At 48.7% G+C, this 18298-nt stretch overlaps 6 protein-coding genes across 6 annotated transcripts; 4 read left to right on the top strand and 2 right to left on the bottom strand.

The window, feature by feature from the left end:
• Positions 1-36: 36 nt before the first annotated feature.
• LY89DRAFT_596352 (putative DNA-binding protein creA) lies at positions 37-1173 on the top strand (the record flags this gene model as incomplete). The annotated part of the gene is made up of 1 exon (XM_018209915.1): positions 37-1173. The coding sequence occupies one exon, from the start codon at positions 37-39 to the stop codon at positions 1171-1173; it is 1137 nt and encodes a 378-aa protein (XP_018064724.1).
• Positions 1174-1835: 662 nt separating this feature from the next.
• LY89DRAFT_258849 (uncharacterized protein) lies at positions 1836-2914 on the bottom strand. Its single transcript, XM_018206258.1, has one exon. It carries the CDS (start codon positions 2630-2632, stop codon positions 2036-2038), a length of 597 nt encoding a protein of 198 aa, XP_018064723.1. The 5' UTR covers positions 2633-2914; the 3' UTR covers positions 1836-2035.
• A 4980-nt stretch (positions 2915-7894) lies between these two features.
• Positions 7895-9230, top strand: LY89DRAFT_258857 (uncharacterized protein). The gene is made up of 3 exons (XM_018206259.1): positions 7895-8710; positions 8770-8919; positions 8981-9230. The coding sequence occupies exons 1-3, from the start codon at positions 8230-8232 to the stop codon at positions 9031-9033; spliced, it is 684 nt and encodes a 227-aa protein (XP_018064722.1). The 5' UTR covers positions 7895-8229; the 3' UTR covers positions 9034-9230.
• LY89DRAFT_258873 (uncharacterized protein) lies at positions 9211-10197 on the bottom strand. Its single transcript, XM_018206260.1, has one exon. The coding sequence runs from the start codon at positions 9967-9969 to the stop codon at positions 9427-9429; it is 543 nt and encodes a 180-aa protein (XP_018064721.1). The 5' UTR covers positions 9970-10197; the 3' UTR covers positions 9211-9426.
• A 2556-nt stretch (positions 10198-12753) lies between these two features.
• LY89DRAFT_787417 (uncharacterized protein) lies at positions 12754-14939 on the top strand (the record flags this gene model as incomplete). Its single annotated transcript, XM_018223071.1, has 3 exons — positions 12754-13059; positions 13106-14228; positions 14276-14939. 3 exons carry the CDS (start codon positions 12754-12756, stop codon positions 14851-14853), a joined length of 2007 nt encoding a protein of 668 aa, XP_018064720.1. The 3' UTR covers positions 14854-14939.
• Positions 14940-16146: 1207 nt separating this feature from the next.
• On the top strand, positions 16147-18089 carry LY89DRAFT_596455 (P-loop containing nucleoside triphosphate hydrolase protein; the record flags this gene model as incomplete). Its single annotated transcript, XM_018209924.1, has 2 exons — positions 16147-17463; positions 17517-18089. The coding sequence occupies 2 exons, from the start codon at positions 16147-16149 to the stop codon at positions 18087-18089; spliced, it is 1890 nt and encodes a 629-aa protein (XP_018064719.1).
• Positions 18090-18298: the final 209 nt, after the last annotated feature.

The raw sequence follows: 18298 nt of genomic DNA, 5'->3' as shown, positions 1-18298 counted from the left end.
ATCCACGCTGCGCAGGAAGCCGAGAGAGAAGCACAGATGGCCGCCGTCAGTATGATGCCGCAGATGAACGGGGGGATGCACGGAGGAGACGACCGACAGGATCTGCCACGACCGTACAAGTGCCCTCTGTGCGATAAGGCTTTTCACCGCTTAGAACATCAGACGAGACATATTCGAACGCATACGGGCGAGAAACCACACGCCTGCCAATTTCCTGGCTGCACGAAGCGCTTCTCGAGATCGGATGAACTGACCAGGCATTCGAGGATACACAACAACCCCAACTCGAGGAGGAGTAATAAGGCACAACAGGCCGTGGCACAGGCCGTCGAGAATGGAATGCAGCATGGTGCTTCAATGGCTCAGATGATGCCTCCGCCAAATAAGTCAATGTCGAGATCTGCTCCTGCTTCTGCCATCGGCTCACCGAATGTCTCACCTCCACACTCCTTCGCTCAGTACAACAGTCCCATGTCTTCCGGTCTCAATCCGTATGTGCGAAGTCTAGGAGGAAGTCCCAATAATGGACAGAACCTCGACATCAATCTTCTCGCCACAGCAGCCACCCAAGTCGAGCGAGAGAGCACGTTGGCAACACATCATCCTCACCACGGTCGACACCACCCATACTACAGCCACAGCTCTCACAGCAGCCGAAACCACCTCCCATCCCTTTCCGCCTACGCCATGTCAAGATCACATTCCCACGACGAAGACGACCACTACGCACACCGCCACGCCAAACGCTCCCGCCCCAACTCTCCCAACAGCACCGCTCCCTCCTCACCCACCTTCTCCCACGACTCCCTCTCTCCAACACCAGACCATACCCCGCTCGCCACCCCCGCCCACTCACCACGTCTCCGTCCCTACGGCGGCGGTTACGACCTCCCGGGAATCCGCAACCTGAGCCTCCAACACACGCCCGCTCTCGCGCCCATGGAGCCGCAGCACCTCGACGGTCAGTACCACGCCAACAGCACCGCGACGTCCGCTCCGCGCACCGGCCTCACGATCAGCGACATCATGTCGCGAACCGACGGCACGCAGCGCAAGTTACCAGTCCCGCAGGTCCCGAAGGTGGCTGTGCAGGATCTGCTCACGCCCGGTGATACGGGTTTCAATTCGAGTGGGCAGAGTAGTACGACTGGGAGCGTGGCTGGGGATATGTGATGTGATTCTCTCTCTCTCTGGAATTTTAATCTTCACCAAAAGCATGGGATTGGAATGGGATGGGATGGGATTTGGGAGGCTGGATCAAGCAAGCAAGCAATAGAGGAATTTCGCCTGACGGCTTATGGAGCACTTCTCAACATCATTCGACTTTGGTAATTCTCCACACAACAAACAACAACATCTCACAATACGACGATCATCACAACCTTTTTTCCTTTTCAACTCATTCCGTTTTTATGTTTTTTGTATATATAGAATTAGCGTGCGCGCAGTATAGACTTTGTGGCTTTTATTGCTTTTTCCTTGTGTTTGGAAGGGATGGATGGATGGATGGGCACTCTTCTCTATAGAATGAGGGTTGGGTGGTCTTTGTGTTTGTTTTTATGTTGCTTGCTAGGGAGTTTGGGGGAGGGGGCCGACAGTGGATGATTGAGAGACAGAGAGAGAAAGAATGAATGAGAGCTTACTACCTATTTTTTGCTACCCATTTTGCGGTGTATGTGAACGTGAATGTAAGACATCGGTACATGTGAGATTGTATGAGTGACTTGGAGTCTTTCACATGATCGGTACAGATGACTTGGAGGAATCAGTCACTCACCCACACTTCCTCCGCGGGCTGACAGCCAGCAAAGAAGGTTCACAGCCACAGCCACACAGCTCGATCTAGATCGTAAACTTTATTTCAACAGACCTATTTGCTTGCACATGTCACTTCCTTCCTTACTCTAAGTCTAACTTCATCACATCTCAATCTCATGATCCATCCGTATCTTTCTTCACATGTCAATTCTACCTACCTAACCTACCTTACCTACCTCAAGTTTCAAACTTGCTGCAAATGCATCGCACAGACAGATTATCCTCCCTCGAGGTACACGCCATGCAAAGCACAGATTAAAGTTTCCCTTCTCCTCTTCAAGTACCAGAACAGAATTTCCCCGGTCGAGGCACCAGCAGCAGTACCTCCCTCCACCGGACACGTTCCCGCTGCAACTCTCTTCTCTCTCTTCTCTCTCACCCTCTTGCGCACACACGCATGTTGTGCTCGAGGGAGAGAGGATCCGCTTCTTCCCTGCCTGCCTGCCTTGCAACCCCCCTCTCCTCTCCCCTCTCCCTTTACCTGGTAGGTAGGTAGGTACGTAGACCTTCGTCGCCTCCAGAACCCTTCGTTCCACGGTACGGTACTTACAGATAGGAAGAAGTACGGACAGACAGACGGACAGACAGACGGACGGACAGCGGGGAAGCAATACCCTTGTTGCCGCGGGAGTTTTGCCGCTGCACTGCACGGTTGTGAGGCTACTTTTTGGTCTCCTCTTTCTGGGGTAGGGGAGGAGGGGAGAATTAACCGCTGCCGAATGAAGGCTTGATGAAGCGCGGTGCAGATAGAGCAGGGCCGAAAGAAAGAGAGAGAGAGAGAGAGAGAGAGAGAGAGAGGTCCGTATGCAAGCATGTGTTTATTTTACTTTTCTCTGATGGGGTTCGGTCCGTTGCTAGGTAGGTAGACTGGAACTTGGAGGGAGGGAGAGGGGCAGGTATAGAGAGGAGAGGAGAAAGATGAGGAGACGGGAAAATACCATCGAGTGAGTGAATGGAGATCAGGGGTAGGTACCTAGGTAAGTATGTTCGAGGAAGCGAAGCGAAGTGAAGTGAAGCGGGGTTTGTGGAGTGGTGGATGGAGATCAGGGGTAGGTACGGAATAACCTTTTTTTTTCTCCTCTTGTCGCGGTGCGGTGGCTTGATCGAGATCTTTTCCTTATGTACAGTTTCTTTGGTGAGTTGGCATGTAGGTAGCTAGGTACTGTGCAAGGCAAAAAGATAATATGGACATACCTCCGAGACAGACGATGCCGCAGATTTTATTTTCACATGCTTATTATGGACTCATCTTTATCTCTCTATCTATTTTTTGAGTGCTCTGCCGACCGAAAGATCGGTAAGAAGCCGAATTCTTTCGACAGTACAGACAACTTTCGGGTACTGTAACCACGAATCCAAATTCGAGGTCGCCGAACGATGTCTCGATCGCGTATCACGACATCCTTTCATACGAGATTAAGTTCTCACTGCCTGCTTGCCTGTTTCACACGACATGCCCAGCTATACACGACATGCCCAGCTATACACGACATGCCCAGCTATACACGACATGCCCAGCTATACACGACATGCCCAGCTATACACAACATACCTAGTCCATACACGATAATAATAATCTAACAAAGTTCGAATTCGTCAAATGTCGTGCATGCATCACTCACTCACTCACTCACTCAACGCCAAACAGCCACCCACCCGAACTCGGCAGCGAACCGATCGTCACTAAGGTTACGTCCTTACTTGCTTATATTATCATCTATCGCGGAACCTCCAGCCGAGAGGGGCAGGCAGACAGGTTTCACTAAGTATATTGATTGATGAGGAGGAGGAGGAGGAGCTCGGTTGCCTTGCCGAGGGATATATTAATGATCGGCGAGAGGCTTCGGATAGTGCCTGAATGGAGTTGTGAAACGGAAATCCCCGATACCTGAGAAGAGAGGAGAAGAGAAACGTGGCTCGAAGGAAGATGGACAGAGGGTGTGGAAGGGATGAGATCGCCTTTGCGTGCATCGGAGAATATCTTTCTTCAGTGCCGGATAGTGGGCGGTACCTTTGTTTGATTCTTTCTTTCATTCCTTCATTTTCAAGATAAGAATTGTATGAGGGAAAAAGAAGGTCGAGACCCATTTTGCCGCGAGGCTGTATGCCGTTTGTCTCCGGATGGAGACGGACAATCTCATCAACGCAGTGGCGAGAAGGGAGGGTGATGCAGTATGACTTGCGTTCGCTCGCGTGGAGATGCAGAGGTAGGTAGGTAGGTACTTATTTTGCTGAAATTTTAATCACTTCTCATTTCCCGAGGACCTGTCTATGTCTGAGACGACGGACGGTACTTGTCGCTTGGGGTATGTAAGATGGGGACGGCGGGCGAGGCGGTAAAATGGCATAGCCGCTGATGGAGGGGGAGGGGATGTATAGCCGCTTGTACAGTAGATAGGGGAAATGGAGGAGGTCCCTTGTCGATTTGTAAGGCAGACACGGATGAATGAAATGAGGAGGAGAATTAGGTAGTAATGAATAGATAAAGCAGACATGTGGCTCATCAAACAAAGCAAACAGAAGTGGCGAGAAAGAAACAAACAGTTAAATTAAGCCTGCAACACTTGATGACAAGGCTGAATGATGATGATGATGATGATAGGGATTTAAAGTTGGGTACGTAGATTGGGCTGTAGATTGTGGGGAAACACAACGGGACCCGATGGGGAAGTAGACGAAAACGTGATGTTGGATGATGAACACGTTGTGCTGCTGGCTGAGGCACTCACACACACAACACAAATGTTGTGTTGCTGTGCCTCGATCCGACGTCCGTTAGGTATCCAGTCAATGAAACGGAAGGAAATGAGGTGATTGCGGGAAAGGCGTAATCATCGAGAGTGCTGATGTACATGCAATATGGAGAGATTGTGGCATATTGGAGATGTGGCTTTTGAATTACGTGTTGGAAATTGGAGTTGTTGTTGTAGTTGATGATGAGATGGAATGAGTAGATTTGTCCATCAATCATAAGGAGGTGTTTTTCTGTTACCATCGACTTAATATCATGTCATGTGTTGGTTCAATATCATGTTCTACCCCTGAACATCAGACTTGAAAGGTTCAAACACACGAGAGTCAGCAAGATCGTCATGACCACGCGTACACTTGGACACAAGTGAGGAGAAAATGAGGAGGAGATGTCCAAGTGACTCAAACATAGACTCTTGATTCCTCATCAAACAAAAGCATGAAGATGAGAAAGGACATGAAGTGGTGTCATCATCTCTGGTACGGAAAGGAAAGCTGCACCCGCCTCGACTTAACACCGGCCCCGATGTCCTGAAACATAAGGGACTTTGTTCTTCCGTCCAAAACACCTTCTCAGGACCTCGAACTTCCGAGACTACCTTCTCCTCACTCTTCCCCACGTTTTCTCTTCAACTAGGTAACAGTGACCGAGTAGGAAGAACATGCACCCTTCTAAAACCCAACTTGATATCACTCCTCGGACGCCCCGCCTACCTCCTCACAACAACAAATGAGAGAATGCGGGGTCAGGAACCTTAGTCCCAGCTCATCCAATCTTCCCACATAAAAAAGAGCCAAGGAGGACTCGGAAAATAAAAATAGATAAGAGGCGCAAATCAAATCAACAAGAAACAATTCAAGCGAGCAATTCAACTAATGCAGTGATTTCACCACTCTACACTTGCAGCCACTTCCACTCTTCCCCCTGAACAATGGCACCCTGCCACGCTCCCCAGACTTGGACGAAGCGTGGTTCCGAGCCGTGCTGTACTTCCTACCGTACAGCGAGCCAGCCTTCTGCACATCAATCAATCAATCACTCAATCAATCGGGACACATGTCAATTGTCACCCACTCTCCACAGACGAAAAGAAAACTGGGATCCCTCTGCAACGCTCAAGCCTCAAACGCTGTTTCGTACTGTAGTACCCGGAATGTGTTCCCCGCAGTGAGATGGCATTCCCATGCCGGATGCACGGCACGGGGAAACTGTCTCCTGCAGCAGGATTAGGGCAGCAGTGTGGGGGAACTGAGGGATGGAGAAAAGATGAGGAGTTGTTTACACTTGGGTCTTGCTTCTTGGTTTCAGGTCGGGAAGAATACTGGTACTCTCTCGCTATGACGAGGCCGTGTCTCGAGCGAGAGAGAGAACTGGTGGAATTTCAGTCTCTCTGATGCGAACGCTGGTTTTTCGATCTCAGGGGGATTTCTCCGTGACTGATAAGGATAGGTAGTGATGGATGGTTGTTAGGGAGGGGATAGTGTAAGCTCACTAATAAGATTCCGATGTCAGACAGACAGATAGCCTGTCAAAAGCCGTCAAATAGCACGAACAAGCGTCCTATCCAAGTAAGCACCACACATTACATTATTACTCACTCTCCAGGAGGCATCCGACCCTCCAGTACCAAACCACAGGGCCCCGATCCCGCCTCACGTACCATCGAGCTTACTCACTACTCCCCAGATGTGAATAAAAAGAATTAAATGAAAGAAATGCTGCTTACGCATCACGAATCACCGCCCTTCTCTCGTCCTGCCCGAATGTTCCAGACTTCCCTTCCCGACGACCAACTCTAAATTTACCATCCCATCCTATCCCATCTCATCCCATCCCATCCACCGTCGTCATTAAACCTTGCCCCGCTGCTGCTGGCGCCCCCAGATTTTCCTTATCTCCCACTAACCCGCTTTCACACATATCCTATCTCTCCTCCTGCCTGTCTCGCACAAGGGAGTGTCAAAAAAAAAAACATGCTCAGATTTTATTTGACTGGAGGAAGGGAGAAACCCCAAGCCCAAGAACAAGAAAGCCCAGAACTTGGACAATTTCATCCCATATCATCCCAGCTTCTCATAATACACAACAATAATAATGCAAGAGATAGGAGAACCCCAACCGGCTTTCCTATCTCGTCACCCGTCCAGTCCAGCGTCGCATCTGGTACTGTCGGATGTATGTAGTACCTATCCTGTGGGGGGGCAACCCAACCCAACCCGCTCCAGCCCAGCCCAGGTCCTCTTTTCGTACCGTCGTAATTTATCTCTTGGCTTCCCCACAGAGCTGCGGCAGGGATGCGGTCCAACCCCACGGGGAACTGCACACACGCGCGCATTTATCATCTTATATCGACAACCATTATTATTGCTGTCCACCTATCCTATCATGACGGGGCGTAGAATTGGGGGTCAAATGGCGGTGTCGTATCTTCGTGCTACCAATAGAGTATGAGTGTTCTGGATATTGCATACAGGAGGGAGGCAAGTAAGACGGATAGAAAACAAGGTGGTGGTGGGAACTCTGCGTCCCAGACCGCTATCTGAAGCGGATGCGGTGACACTACACGAAGGACGAAGAACACGAAGGATGACGGAAGAATGGTGTGGTTTTTATTATGATTTAATTATTGTAAGGAAAATACGGCGGAATCTTAGTGAATTCGGGTTTCTTTCTTTCCTTCTCTCAGTACGAAAAAGATTTAGTCGCCAAGCTACCAAATACCAAGACTTACCATCACTTCCCCAACCCAACCCAACATTCCTCACCCGACCATCCCAAGTTCCAACCCAAACAACCGTCCATCCCATCTCCACATGCCCAATTCCTCAAACAAGTGGTACCTACATCCAACCTCCTCCGATCCCGGCAGCCCACCCAAACAGGCAACCCTCCCTCTTTCTCCTTCCCCTTCCCCTCCTTATCGCGGGGAATGTACTGTACTGTGGGGGTGAGAATAACACGCAAAAATCCCACTTGGTGGTGCGATAGCGGGAATTCCCGGAATGCGGAGACGCGCGAGTGAGGTGAGGAATGATGCCATCGCGAGATATTTCGGGCGCTGTGACGGGGCTGAGAGAGGCTGAGGTTACAGTACAGTACAGTGGCTTCCTATGTTGAGATCGTGCCTTTACCCGCGTCATTCATTCTCGAGAGAGGGAGAGAGAGACGCGGCGTCCGTTCGTATTCCCCATACAGTAGCAGCCTGAAAGGCATCCATCCATTCATTTCTGTGACTCTCACGAGAAACTCGGAAACCAGCAACAGGCGAACACCGAGTATGGCTTCCTTGCTTGCGTATCCCCTCACAGATCACAGAACCAGAACCAGCGCCCGGAAGTAATCTACGCCCAGATTAAAGATCAACCGCCTACATGAGTGAACGAACGCACGCCCGCGGCCGCGCGCGCGCGCCTCGTGAAACAAGCCTAGATCTTGATCGAGAGATGGAGATGCGGAGAAGGAACTACTGTGCTGTGCCGTACGGGAGATGGAGAGACCGTGGCGGGACGAGGGAGGAGCGAGGAGCGGATTCAAATCGGTCCGTCATGCCGGGAACGTGCAGATGAGACCCGAGTGCGGTACGAGCTGAGATTCGTCACTCGCGAGTTGCAGGAGAGAAGGCCAAGGAGAGGCGGGGGATCTGGGGTAAGGATGGATGGATGGATGGAGAGTCAGGGGCACGAGGAGGAGAAGAAGAAGAACGGTCTGGAAGCTCGACGCTGTGTAGGGGAGGTTCGGGATGCTGCTTATCTCGTGCAACAGCGAGGCACGGACGGGTTCGAGAGAGAGGTGAACGGAGGATAAATTGCACAGAGGGTCGGGGAGGGGAGAGGTGTTTCGTTTGGAGAGCTGAGGCGACCGCGTTGTTGGTTGGCGTGGCGGATGCAATATACTTTCCATATTGCTACGCAGGTTCGGGGACCCTGCATCTCGTATGTAACTCGTTTCGAACTGCTGTGTTCCTGTTCTGGGCGTGCAAATACGCTGCTGCAGCATTGCGCGCTCGCAAAATCTCTCAATTGTCTCATATGATGGATGGAGATTGTGGCGAACTTGAGGAGGGACAAAGCACTTGCATTCCCGATGTAATCCTTGAACGTAAGGAGGGAGGCACGACAGCTGTGCCGTTCGGATGCTTCGGTGAGATCTTTTTGTTGGTGATTTGAATGGCTTAGAAGCTCAGCCGCTGAGTTTAGCAGCTGAGCGAGAATCTGATACCAAGGATTATCAATCCTCTTGGCTCTGCTGCGAGGGAGTTGAGCATTCCTTGGTGATAGACGACGCACATATGCTGTGCGATGGTATACCCTATCTCTGTGGGAGAGTTCGTAAAGGTTTTGCCATAGAAGGTGAGTAAATATGCGAATATGCACCTCGAATATATTGCACCCTGATAAGAGAAATATACAGCCCAGTTTTGGCATGTGCGCGTATCCACACTCGAAATAGACTTCATCAGGTAAAATATAGAAGCTCAATCAATACCATATACCTCCAAGACGGGGACTGGTGATGACGCATTGCCCAAGCGATCTGATAGCTCGGTCTCCACATGGTTGGATGTTGAGATTCTTGGGACGCACGATGTAACTCCAAACTGCGGGACGTTGAATCTGAGGTGAGGTGAAGATAAGGTTGAGATGAAAAGGGATCAATATAACATGTACAATTGGTCAATTAGAGGTGTTAAGCGGTGAAAAATGCTTCAGCCTGAATGGTACATCCGGAAGCACGAAGCGGGTGACGTTTCATGTAATCAGGATGCAGTTTTCCTGGAGGAAAATCGTATAGAATCCGCGACGACTTCTTTGCAAAGTCTGGGAAGGATGACGTGAGAAAATCTCTTCTGGCTGGACTCAGAGTTGTTCGGAAAGACGAAGAATCGATTTGCATCGAAGGCATTGAAAGGTGTCATGGATCTTGGAGACCTCGACCGTGGCTGTTCGGAAAGGCAGGGCCAGAAACAAGGACGAGTATCTGAGAGTGCAGAAGTGGCTTCGCGGTTTAAGAAGAGACGGGAAGTTGTATGTGAAAACCGTCAAATCTTGCCGATCCGTATCTTGATATGGCAGAACCCGCGGCTGTAGCAGTATCAACAGGAAGTAAGAACCCGGATCGCGTACCTCCGACGAGCTCCAAGCATCCGTGAGGTGAGATATGCAGACGATGCTGATCGACTCAATGAGTGCAGCAGGCAGGTACAGGGCAAGGTTCGTGAGAATTGCTCGAGCGGTGGACGTGCCGTCCTGACATGTTTCTGACTTGGCAGGAAAGAAGTTTTTGAAATGTGCAGGTTCGTGGATTTTTAAAGTTTTGGAAGAATAGAACGCGGCTGAGTCAAGTCTCGTCAGCCGGCACTTGGTACTTGTTGGCGCCAACCGCCGTCCATCCTGTCTCATCTCCAATCCCACCCCAGTAAGCGCGTGAATAAGCAATGACAGCGCGTCTGTACATGTTGAGCTTAAGTCAATGTCCAAGTGTTGAACAAGGATACTTATAATCGACACGGCATAAGAGAGATTTGCTTCCGGAAGGTGCAAGTGTATCCGAGAGTGGAAGAAGGATCAAACGCGAAACGAATGACCAACATGAAGGATGTAGATTTCAAGCCGGAGAAGTGTGAGAAGAAGGGACCTTTGACAAGGATAACATCCGTGAGGATATCGAAATTCGACTCAGCCTCACTATTAGCTGTGCAAAACCCATGCTCATTAAGTCTCGTATGTGTTGAGCTGTGATCGTATTGTAAGAAACTGTGCGGTCCTGATAGAAAACGCTAGTTTATGCACCATATGCAAATTTGACTTGAGATTAGACGTTCCGTTGACAATACAGAAGGCAAAAGCAAAGTCTAGTGACAACTTGACAACTGAACAAAGAATAACGAACTACATGTTTCTAATGCTTCAAAACTTCTCGTGTATCGGAGATGCAGACAGGTTCGAGCTTCGCAACGGCAAATTCTATAGACAAAGAGAGTGTAAGAATTGACAGTAATGACGCACTTTACAACATCGGTATCAACGACTTTCCCAACTCTATGATATGCTGCTTTGAAATTCAAGGCTGGTTGATTGGAAACTGGGTGACTTTTGGTGGCTTCACTCTCGCACACGCACCACCGACGAACTTCTTCGCCAAGAGGGGATTATTACGAACAGCTCTTTGAAGTATTTATATGGGCAATTGGCCTCTTCTTTAGGAATCTGCGAGATTGGGATGAAAGAGCATTTAAAAGTTGAAAGTAGATGGTTGCTGACAATAAACCCAAGGACCTTGACAACCTCCCAGCCACACATCAGCCTTAGCCAAGATCTAAATGCCATCAACACTACAACCTCTCGACTTGAGCAAGATCTTTCTGCCTGGAGGGAACAATCCGTACCGCACCACTCCACACCACACTAGTGCTAGATGAGTCCCTCACCGGCAGTCCAGCGGAATCTGTAAGATCGAGATGAAAGAACATGCAAAAGCTAACAACAATAGGCCTATCAACAATAATTCCCAGAATCTTGATAACACCCCAAGCCACACAACAGACTTAGCCAAGATCTCAATAGCATTAATACAGCAACTTCTCGACTTTAGTCAAAAAAAAAAACTTCATAGGTATTGCTCGCTCCAGGCCGCGCCACACCACACCATACCAATGTTGAAACAGGCCTTCACCGGTAGTCCAGCGGAAAGTGTAGGATCAGCGAAAAGCAGTGTTTTCTTAGACATGAAATAGGTGAAGCTTTTTCTTGCTATAGCACATGAATAATTCACTAGTTATTCGGCGAAATTTGTGAAGACCAGCGAAAAACAGTGCTTTTTTTTAAACATGAAAGAGGTGAAGCTTTTTGTTGCTATGATACAAGGTCAATTCACCAATTCATAGTCATCCGGCGGAATCTGCAAGATCGGCGGAAAGCAGTGTACTCATTCACGTGAAGGATAGGACGGTGGGGTCTAGAATTTCCTGCCTGAAACGGGTACAGTCTTCTTCAAAGCGCGAGTGAATAGGAAAGGAGTGTGGGCTGCACGTTGCAGTCTGAATACAAACAAGGCAATTTGGTCCGATGAGAGTTGTTCACCAATTTCTCGTAGCTTTATTCGCCGGAAGCTGTAAGATCGCCGAAAAGCAGTGTTTTGATAGACATGAAGAATAGGATGGTGGGGTATAGAATTCACTGCCTGAAATGGCTATGGTGTTCATTGAAGCGCCAGTGAATTGACAAGAAATGGGAGCTGGAGGTTACAGATTCACTACAAAAAATCAATTTCGTCCGACGAGAGTAATTCACTAATTTCTCGTAGCTTTATCGTCCGGGGTCGATATCTATATAAACTCGGGTCGACCTGACCCACAGCTTCATGTATTAACGGCAAGATGGACTTAACGAGAATCGCCAACACGAAAATGTCGGAAAATAGTTGGGGGTTCGCAATGGTGTGGCCTACTGCAGCAAAAGAAATGGATAAGTGGATGTTGACAGCAATGGATATGTTGGTAGCAATAGAGGTGTTGACAACAAAAACGTAGATCAGAGAAGAGCGGTTGGATATCGACATTCCCCTGTTCTGAGCTCTCCACTGGAGAATTGAATATTTTCTGGCCGATGGCCGTGGGATGTCATTGATACATGCTCTCTTGCGGCTCGAACATGCTGTGAGTTTTGTCAACAGAAATCTTGGGAAAATACATGGTACGTCACTGCTGTCGCATGATGCATTGACCAAGGTATTGACAGAAGTTCAAAAAGGAGTCTCTTCCCGAAAACTCCACAATTCAATCCACACATTCAATTTGTTGCTTCGTTTAGTTGTTCTTGCTGCGTTCAAACATCGACGAGGACTTGTTTATAGTGAGTAAAACACGTGGTGAAGCGCGAAGATTCAGACGAATGTAAAGCAACAAGACAAGAAGCACCGAACAGCCTAGAAAACGTCCAATATCGATCTCAACACGAAATCAAGCCTCTGATGAAGTCGTGCTTGACGGTCAGGTCGATCCTGTCTGGTGTTGTCAAGAACGAAGTTACACGTTTTTCAGCCGTGTATGACGTAGATGCCACGAACGTGCGGGACAAACCACTTTTGAGCAACTGCTCGAATTTCCGTGATTTAAACTTTCATCTAAAATTTCATTCCATGATTGTGCTTATTACTTCAAACTCAGCAACTCGAAACGCTGCAGAATGTCGAACATAAAAGCAGACCCTGCACTAGCAGCCGCTACTGCTCGGCCAGAACAGTTCGAGGTAACAAATGCACCTCGAATTGACGAACCAGAAATTGTCGAAGCTGCACCAGAGGAGCACCCGACTGATAGCCATGAGTTGGCAAATGCAGACCACGAAGAAAAAGGATATGCGCAGATCGATCATGGCCAGACCGAAGTAAAGGACTTGGGTTGGAACGAATCTCCCGCAGAAGTACCAAATCCTTTGGTAGGAGGATTACAGAATGAGGAATTATGGACGCTGATTAGACGATTCAACAAGGTAGGTTGGGTGGAATACTCCGTATATCAAGTGCTAACTATGTCAGCAAATGTACCATGTCAAGAAATTGCCAGAGCCACCTCTCGGGGGTCTAGACCTCAACATCGCAGACGAAGAAGAGTTCAGCCCTGATAAACTGAGAGCTAATATTGAACGACTTTACATGACTGTTGTCGTGGGGCTGGTCGGATTTTGGAAGCACATTGCAAGACTTCGATCATGGAGAGAAAGAAACCGAACAATTGCATTCGCAGCCGTATACTTCATCGCCTGGGCGGTCGATTTCCTGGTGCCAGTAATAATTTCCTTCTTAATGGTTCTGATAGTATATCCGCCAGCAAGAACATATTGCTTCCCACCTGCGCCTATTGCTCTGATCAATTCGAAGACCGGTGGAATCAAGAAACCTACAGCAGGTGTGCTGGGAAGTGACAATAGTTTGACGGGAGCACCTGAAAAGCACCAAGGAGAGGCCGTAGAGCAGGAAGCGAGGAATTTCGTCAACAGCTTCACCTCAATCGCCATAAGTAGTGCTGCAGGTAAGCATCCCCAAGGCGATCCTCATGGAGAAGAAGAAGGAGCAAGCAGTCTCGAAGATACTGCCCCCGATCCAACGAACATGGCATTAGGCGCCGCAGAAGCAAAAGGAAAAAGTGAAGGAGGCCAGCCGAATTCTGTGCATGATAAGACCAAGGAGCCAATGTCCGCTGCCATGTGGTCGAAGACTAGACCTGTCATGCATGCGATTGCGGACATCTCTGATGGCTGGGAGAGATTTGGCAATGCCCTGTCTCCAACTGCACCATTTCCAAAGGAGAAACCTCGTCTCAAGTTGGCAGCATGCCTCGTGCCTGTACTTCTGATTTCGCTCTTTACGAGCTCCTACATGTTCATGAAGATGAATGGGCTCTTTGTCGGATTTGGCTTCTTTGGAGACCCACTCATCTGGAGAGGACTTTCGTACTTGAATAGAGAATTTCCTCACTGGCAGAAACTTTTGGAAATCCGAAACACTTTGCTCAAGGGCGTCCCCACCAACGCCCAGCTTACTATTACTCTCCTGCGGATTGGAGAAGCAAACAAGGCACCTATTCCTCCACCACCTTATTCTGGACCACCTCCCCCTGATGCAGCCCACGAGACTGCTGGTCAGAACCTTGAGCATCTTGGTGTGTATTTCCAGTATCCTCTGCTTTGGCTTCATTAACATCTCCAGAAGGCGTACCCGATGATGAAATGGCACAGGCAATCCATCCTGATACTGCGGTGACCACAGGCGCAGATACGGCGCCAAAGAAGAAACAACATGGTCGTCGCATCCTTGCTGCTATCAAAGGTGTCACAAAAGGTGGAGTTGAAACCATCATGGGCACAGACAGATTGAAGGCAGCAGCTGGTGCAGAACATGCTAAGAATCGTCTTGGTGTTTTGAGGTCTGGTGGTCCCCGTCCTGCAGGGCCTGTCCAATTCCCGTGTCGATATAAAGGCAAGAAAGGTCATGCTTATATCACAATCACAGCAACTACGCCTGCTTTGAGTTGGACCACAGAGAAAGAGGACATAGACCCTGTGTTCTCCATAGCTATCGAAGATGTTGCTGAGATCAAGAAGGTTGGCGGACTTGGCTGGAAGACTAAGCTCGTTGTGGGGTGGGCGACTGATAGAGAAATTGCCGATGGAATTCTCATTATTGATAAAGCGGGCGATAAGAAACAGCTTACAGCTATTGCTCTTCGAGAGGAGCTATTTAATCGCTTGGTGGCGATGGGAGCTCAGATGTGGGAAGCCTGGTAAGATTTGAGCCCGTGATCCGAGTCTGCTTCCTCTCTTGGACTTTTACATAGACAGATACCACAACTGCGATGATACGTACATAGGACACGTTCTATTTCTGACCTTCTATGATCTTCTCACATGTGATCTTACGTTGTTGAATCTTGCTCTTCTTAGGAAAGTACAACATCCACGCCCAGCATGTTCCACGCTGCGTTGGACCTGACAAGTATTCAGCCTCAAACTGACAATTGAGAACATAGAGATGGGGAATATTGGAATCTCCAAGTGATCTAACTCGTTCAGTGTCTGAAATGATGAGAATCACTATAAAGTTCCGAGTTCCTGAGATTCAATTCTGACATGACACGTGAAACGCGTGCGAAACTGCAACCGCGCTTTCTCGCGTCACAGTCAAGACCTCGAAAATCTACTCCAACAATCCACCACATTTGCGCCCTCCACTATGCTACCTCCACTTGCAATTGCTCAATAGCAAAACAAATATTGCTCATAGTATTGACGACAATGCCGTCTCCTGCCGTGACTCGGAAACGCAGCAGAGCTGACTTCCCCGAATCCGACGAACTATCCCCTGAAAAAGACAATACTCCATTATCGGGGGCGAAGAGGAAGAAGCTAAACATAGGCGCATACTCACACTCACACTCACCGAAAACTACTCGCTTCAGCGCTTTGAAGAAAACCTTTGGTGGAATTGGTGAATTTCTTGGGTTTGGCAGGAGTGAGAAGGAGAATGCGACACAAGCAGACGAAAACAAGGACGAATTGGCGGACGACGGCGATGATCATGAAACCGCAAATGATAAAGCCGAAAAGGATATCTGGGAGGTTGAGTCGTCGAGTCCCGAGGACACGAGAACCAAGAGAAGGAATGGCTCCGATCGACAAAGAGCTGCTTCGACACCAGCAACCGCGGAGAAGAAGAAGAGTCGAAGCAGCTCAAGGAAGGCAGATATTGCAGCAGATGAACCACCTGAAGATATTTGGGATGTTCCTGAAGATGAAGAAGATCCAACAACGAGGCGGCCACGGAGAAGTTTTGCTGAACCTGCGAAGGGTCCGACTGTGCCAGAAGTTGATAGCCCTCAGAGGAGTACCCCAGGACGAGGTCGACCCAGTAAATCGAAACTTCTGAAGGATGCTAAGAAACTTCACAAACAGGACGCACGAGAGAGAATCAGTGCGGCTGCAGGGGAGTCTGAACAAGAAGAAGAGGATGAAGAGGTATCCACTCCTGCTAGAAGGAAGAGCAAACATGCCCAAAAGAACGACACAACGGATGCCGTGACAATGCCTGGTGCCGAGTCAGTTCAGAAGAGAGGACGGCCGCGAAAAAAAGTGGACGAAACCCTTGAGGCACCCAACCAAGTTCTAAAAAGCATTCTAACTCCAAGTAAAGGCAGGACGCCAAGACCGAAGAAGAGTGTGGTATTCGACAAGACTGACGAGGTCGACTTGGGGTTCAAAGACATCGACGCTGCGAGCACTAAGAAGTCCATGGGAAAAGCTGTTGATGAACCTGAAGCTGCATCAGATGCAGAAGAGTCTCCCGGAGTCGAAGACGCCTCCCCAGAGCAAGCAGAAAAGGGTGATTCCGACGAGAGCGATGACGAATTCTGCAAAATATGTATGGGGTTGAAATCTACGAAGAAGAATCAGATCATTTTCTGTGACGGATGTGATTTCATGGTTCATCAGAAATGCTACGACGTCAAAGAAGTACCTGAGGGGTCATGGTTCTGCAAAGATTGCCATCCAGATGGAGATGAAGAGCTGTCAATCTCACAACTGGCTCCTGAAGCTGCTATTTACTTGCCGGACATCGAGGGATTTGCTGAACATTTAGAGCACATGCAACGAGTTCTGTTAGATAGACTTACCGGGCAGAAGAGAATTAAGCTTTGCGGGCATGACGAGGAGATGCAAAAAGTCCATCAAATCGTAGAGCAGACGGTCTTAGCAGGTGAAGGCAACTCTATCCTTGTGATAGGCGCTCGAGGCTGTGGAAAAACTACTCTCGTCGAATCAGTGATTTCTGAAATTTCGAAAGATCAGCGAGAGAACTTTCATGTCGTACGATTGAATGGATTCATTCATACAGATGACAAGCTAGCTCTGAAGGAGATATGGAGGCAGCTTGGGCGTGAGATGGAGGTCGAGGAAGATCCTTCCAACAGAACAACTAATTATGCAGATACTTTGGCATCTTTACTTGCTCTGTTGTCACACCCTTCAGAGATATCCGAGTCGTCTGCTGATCAGACTGCAAAGTCTGTAATCTTTGTTCTCGATGAGTTTGACCTCTTCACAACACATCCTCGCCAGACTCTGCTATACAACCTTTTCGATATCGCACAGTCCAAAAAGGCTCCCATCGCGGTTCTTGGCCTCACAACACGGATTGACGTGATGGACAGTCTCGAAAAGAGAGTGAAGAGCCGTTTCAGCCATCGCTACGTACATTTATCATTGCCTCGAAGTATTCCTGCATATTGGGAAATCTGCAAACAAGGTCTCACGATTGACGCTGATGATGCAGTGGCAGAAGGCTTTGATGGGGACTCTGGTCAGGATGAATTTCTCTCCTTTTGGAACACCATGATTGAGGTAGGTCATTGTCAAGTGATTCTTGATGAACATGTGCTAACTTTGTCAAGGAGCTCTACAGCAAAGATGTAAACTTCAAGACCTTGATCGAGTCGCAGTTCTATAGAACGAAGTCCGTTCCTGGCTTCTTCACATCCTGCATTCTTCCCATCTCCAGCCTCTCCACCAAGAAATTCAAACTTGACAGTCTTGCATTTACATCAAACACTCTGGCTGTTTCTCCGCCAGACTCCAAGCTTCACACATTGCAGGGACTGTCCGAACTCGAGCTCGCACTCCTGATTGCAGCCGCACGCTTAGACATCATCTTAGATACAGACACTTGTAACTTCGCTATGGCCTACGATGAATACAGCTCTCTTACATCTCGACACAAGATTCAAACTTCAAGCTCGGGTGTCAATGCCCTCGGATCCAGTGCTAAAGTCTGGGGTAGAGATGTTGCTTTGGGAGCTTTGGAAAGACTTGCAGAGTATGACCTGCTCGTCCCTGCTGGTATGGGTGCCGGCGTGAAAGACTCTGGCATCGCTGGTAGGATGTGGAGGGTTGACGTAGGACTTGAGGAGATCACGGGAAGTGTGGACAGTATCAGCACCGTTATGGCAAAGTGGTGCAGAGAAATCTAAATACTGAAGTCTCTGGGACTCTAGACCATCTGAGAAATTGTGAATGACTGTTGACACTATTTACCTGAGTGAGTTCCCTGGGCATCAATCATGTCCTGTATCTTTTCGCCGTTGTTCTTTCTGAAATTGCGTTTACTTCTTTGCTGATAATTCGCTCATACTTCCCCGATTCTGTTTCACCTGCACTTGAGGCTTCTTTTGCAGCTCCC

The sequence above is a fragment of the Mollisia scopiformis genome (assembly GCF_001500285.1).
Source record: "Mollisia scopiformis unplaced genomic scaffold LY89scaffold_26, whole genome shotgun sequence".
NCBI lineage: Eukaryota > Fungi > Ascomycota > Leotiomycetes > Helotiales > Mollisiaceae > Mollisia > Mollisia scopiformis.
Note: the sequence above shows the minus strand (reverse complement) of the source record. Positions and strands in the feature narration are given on the sequence as shown.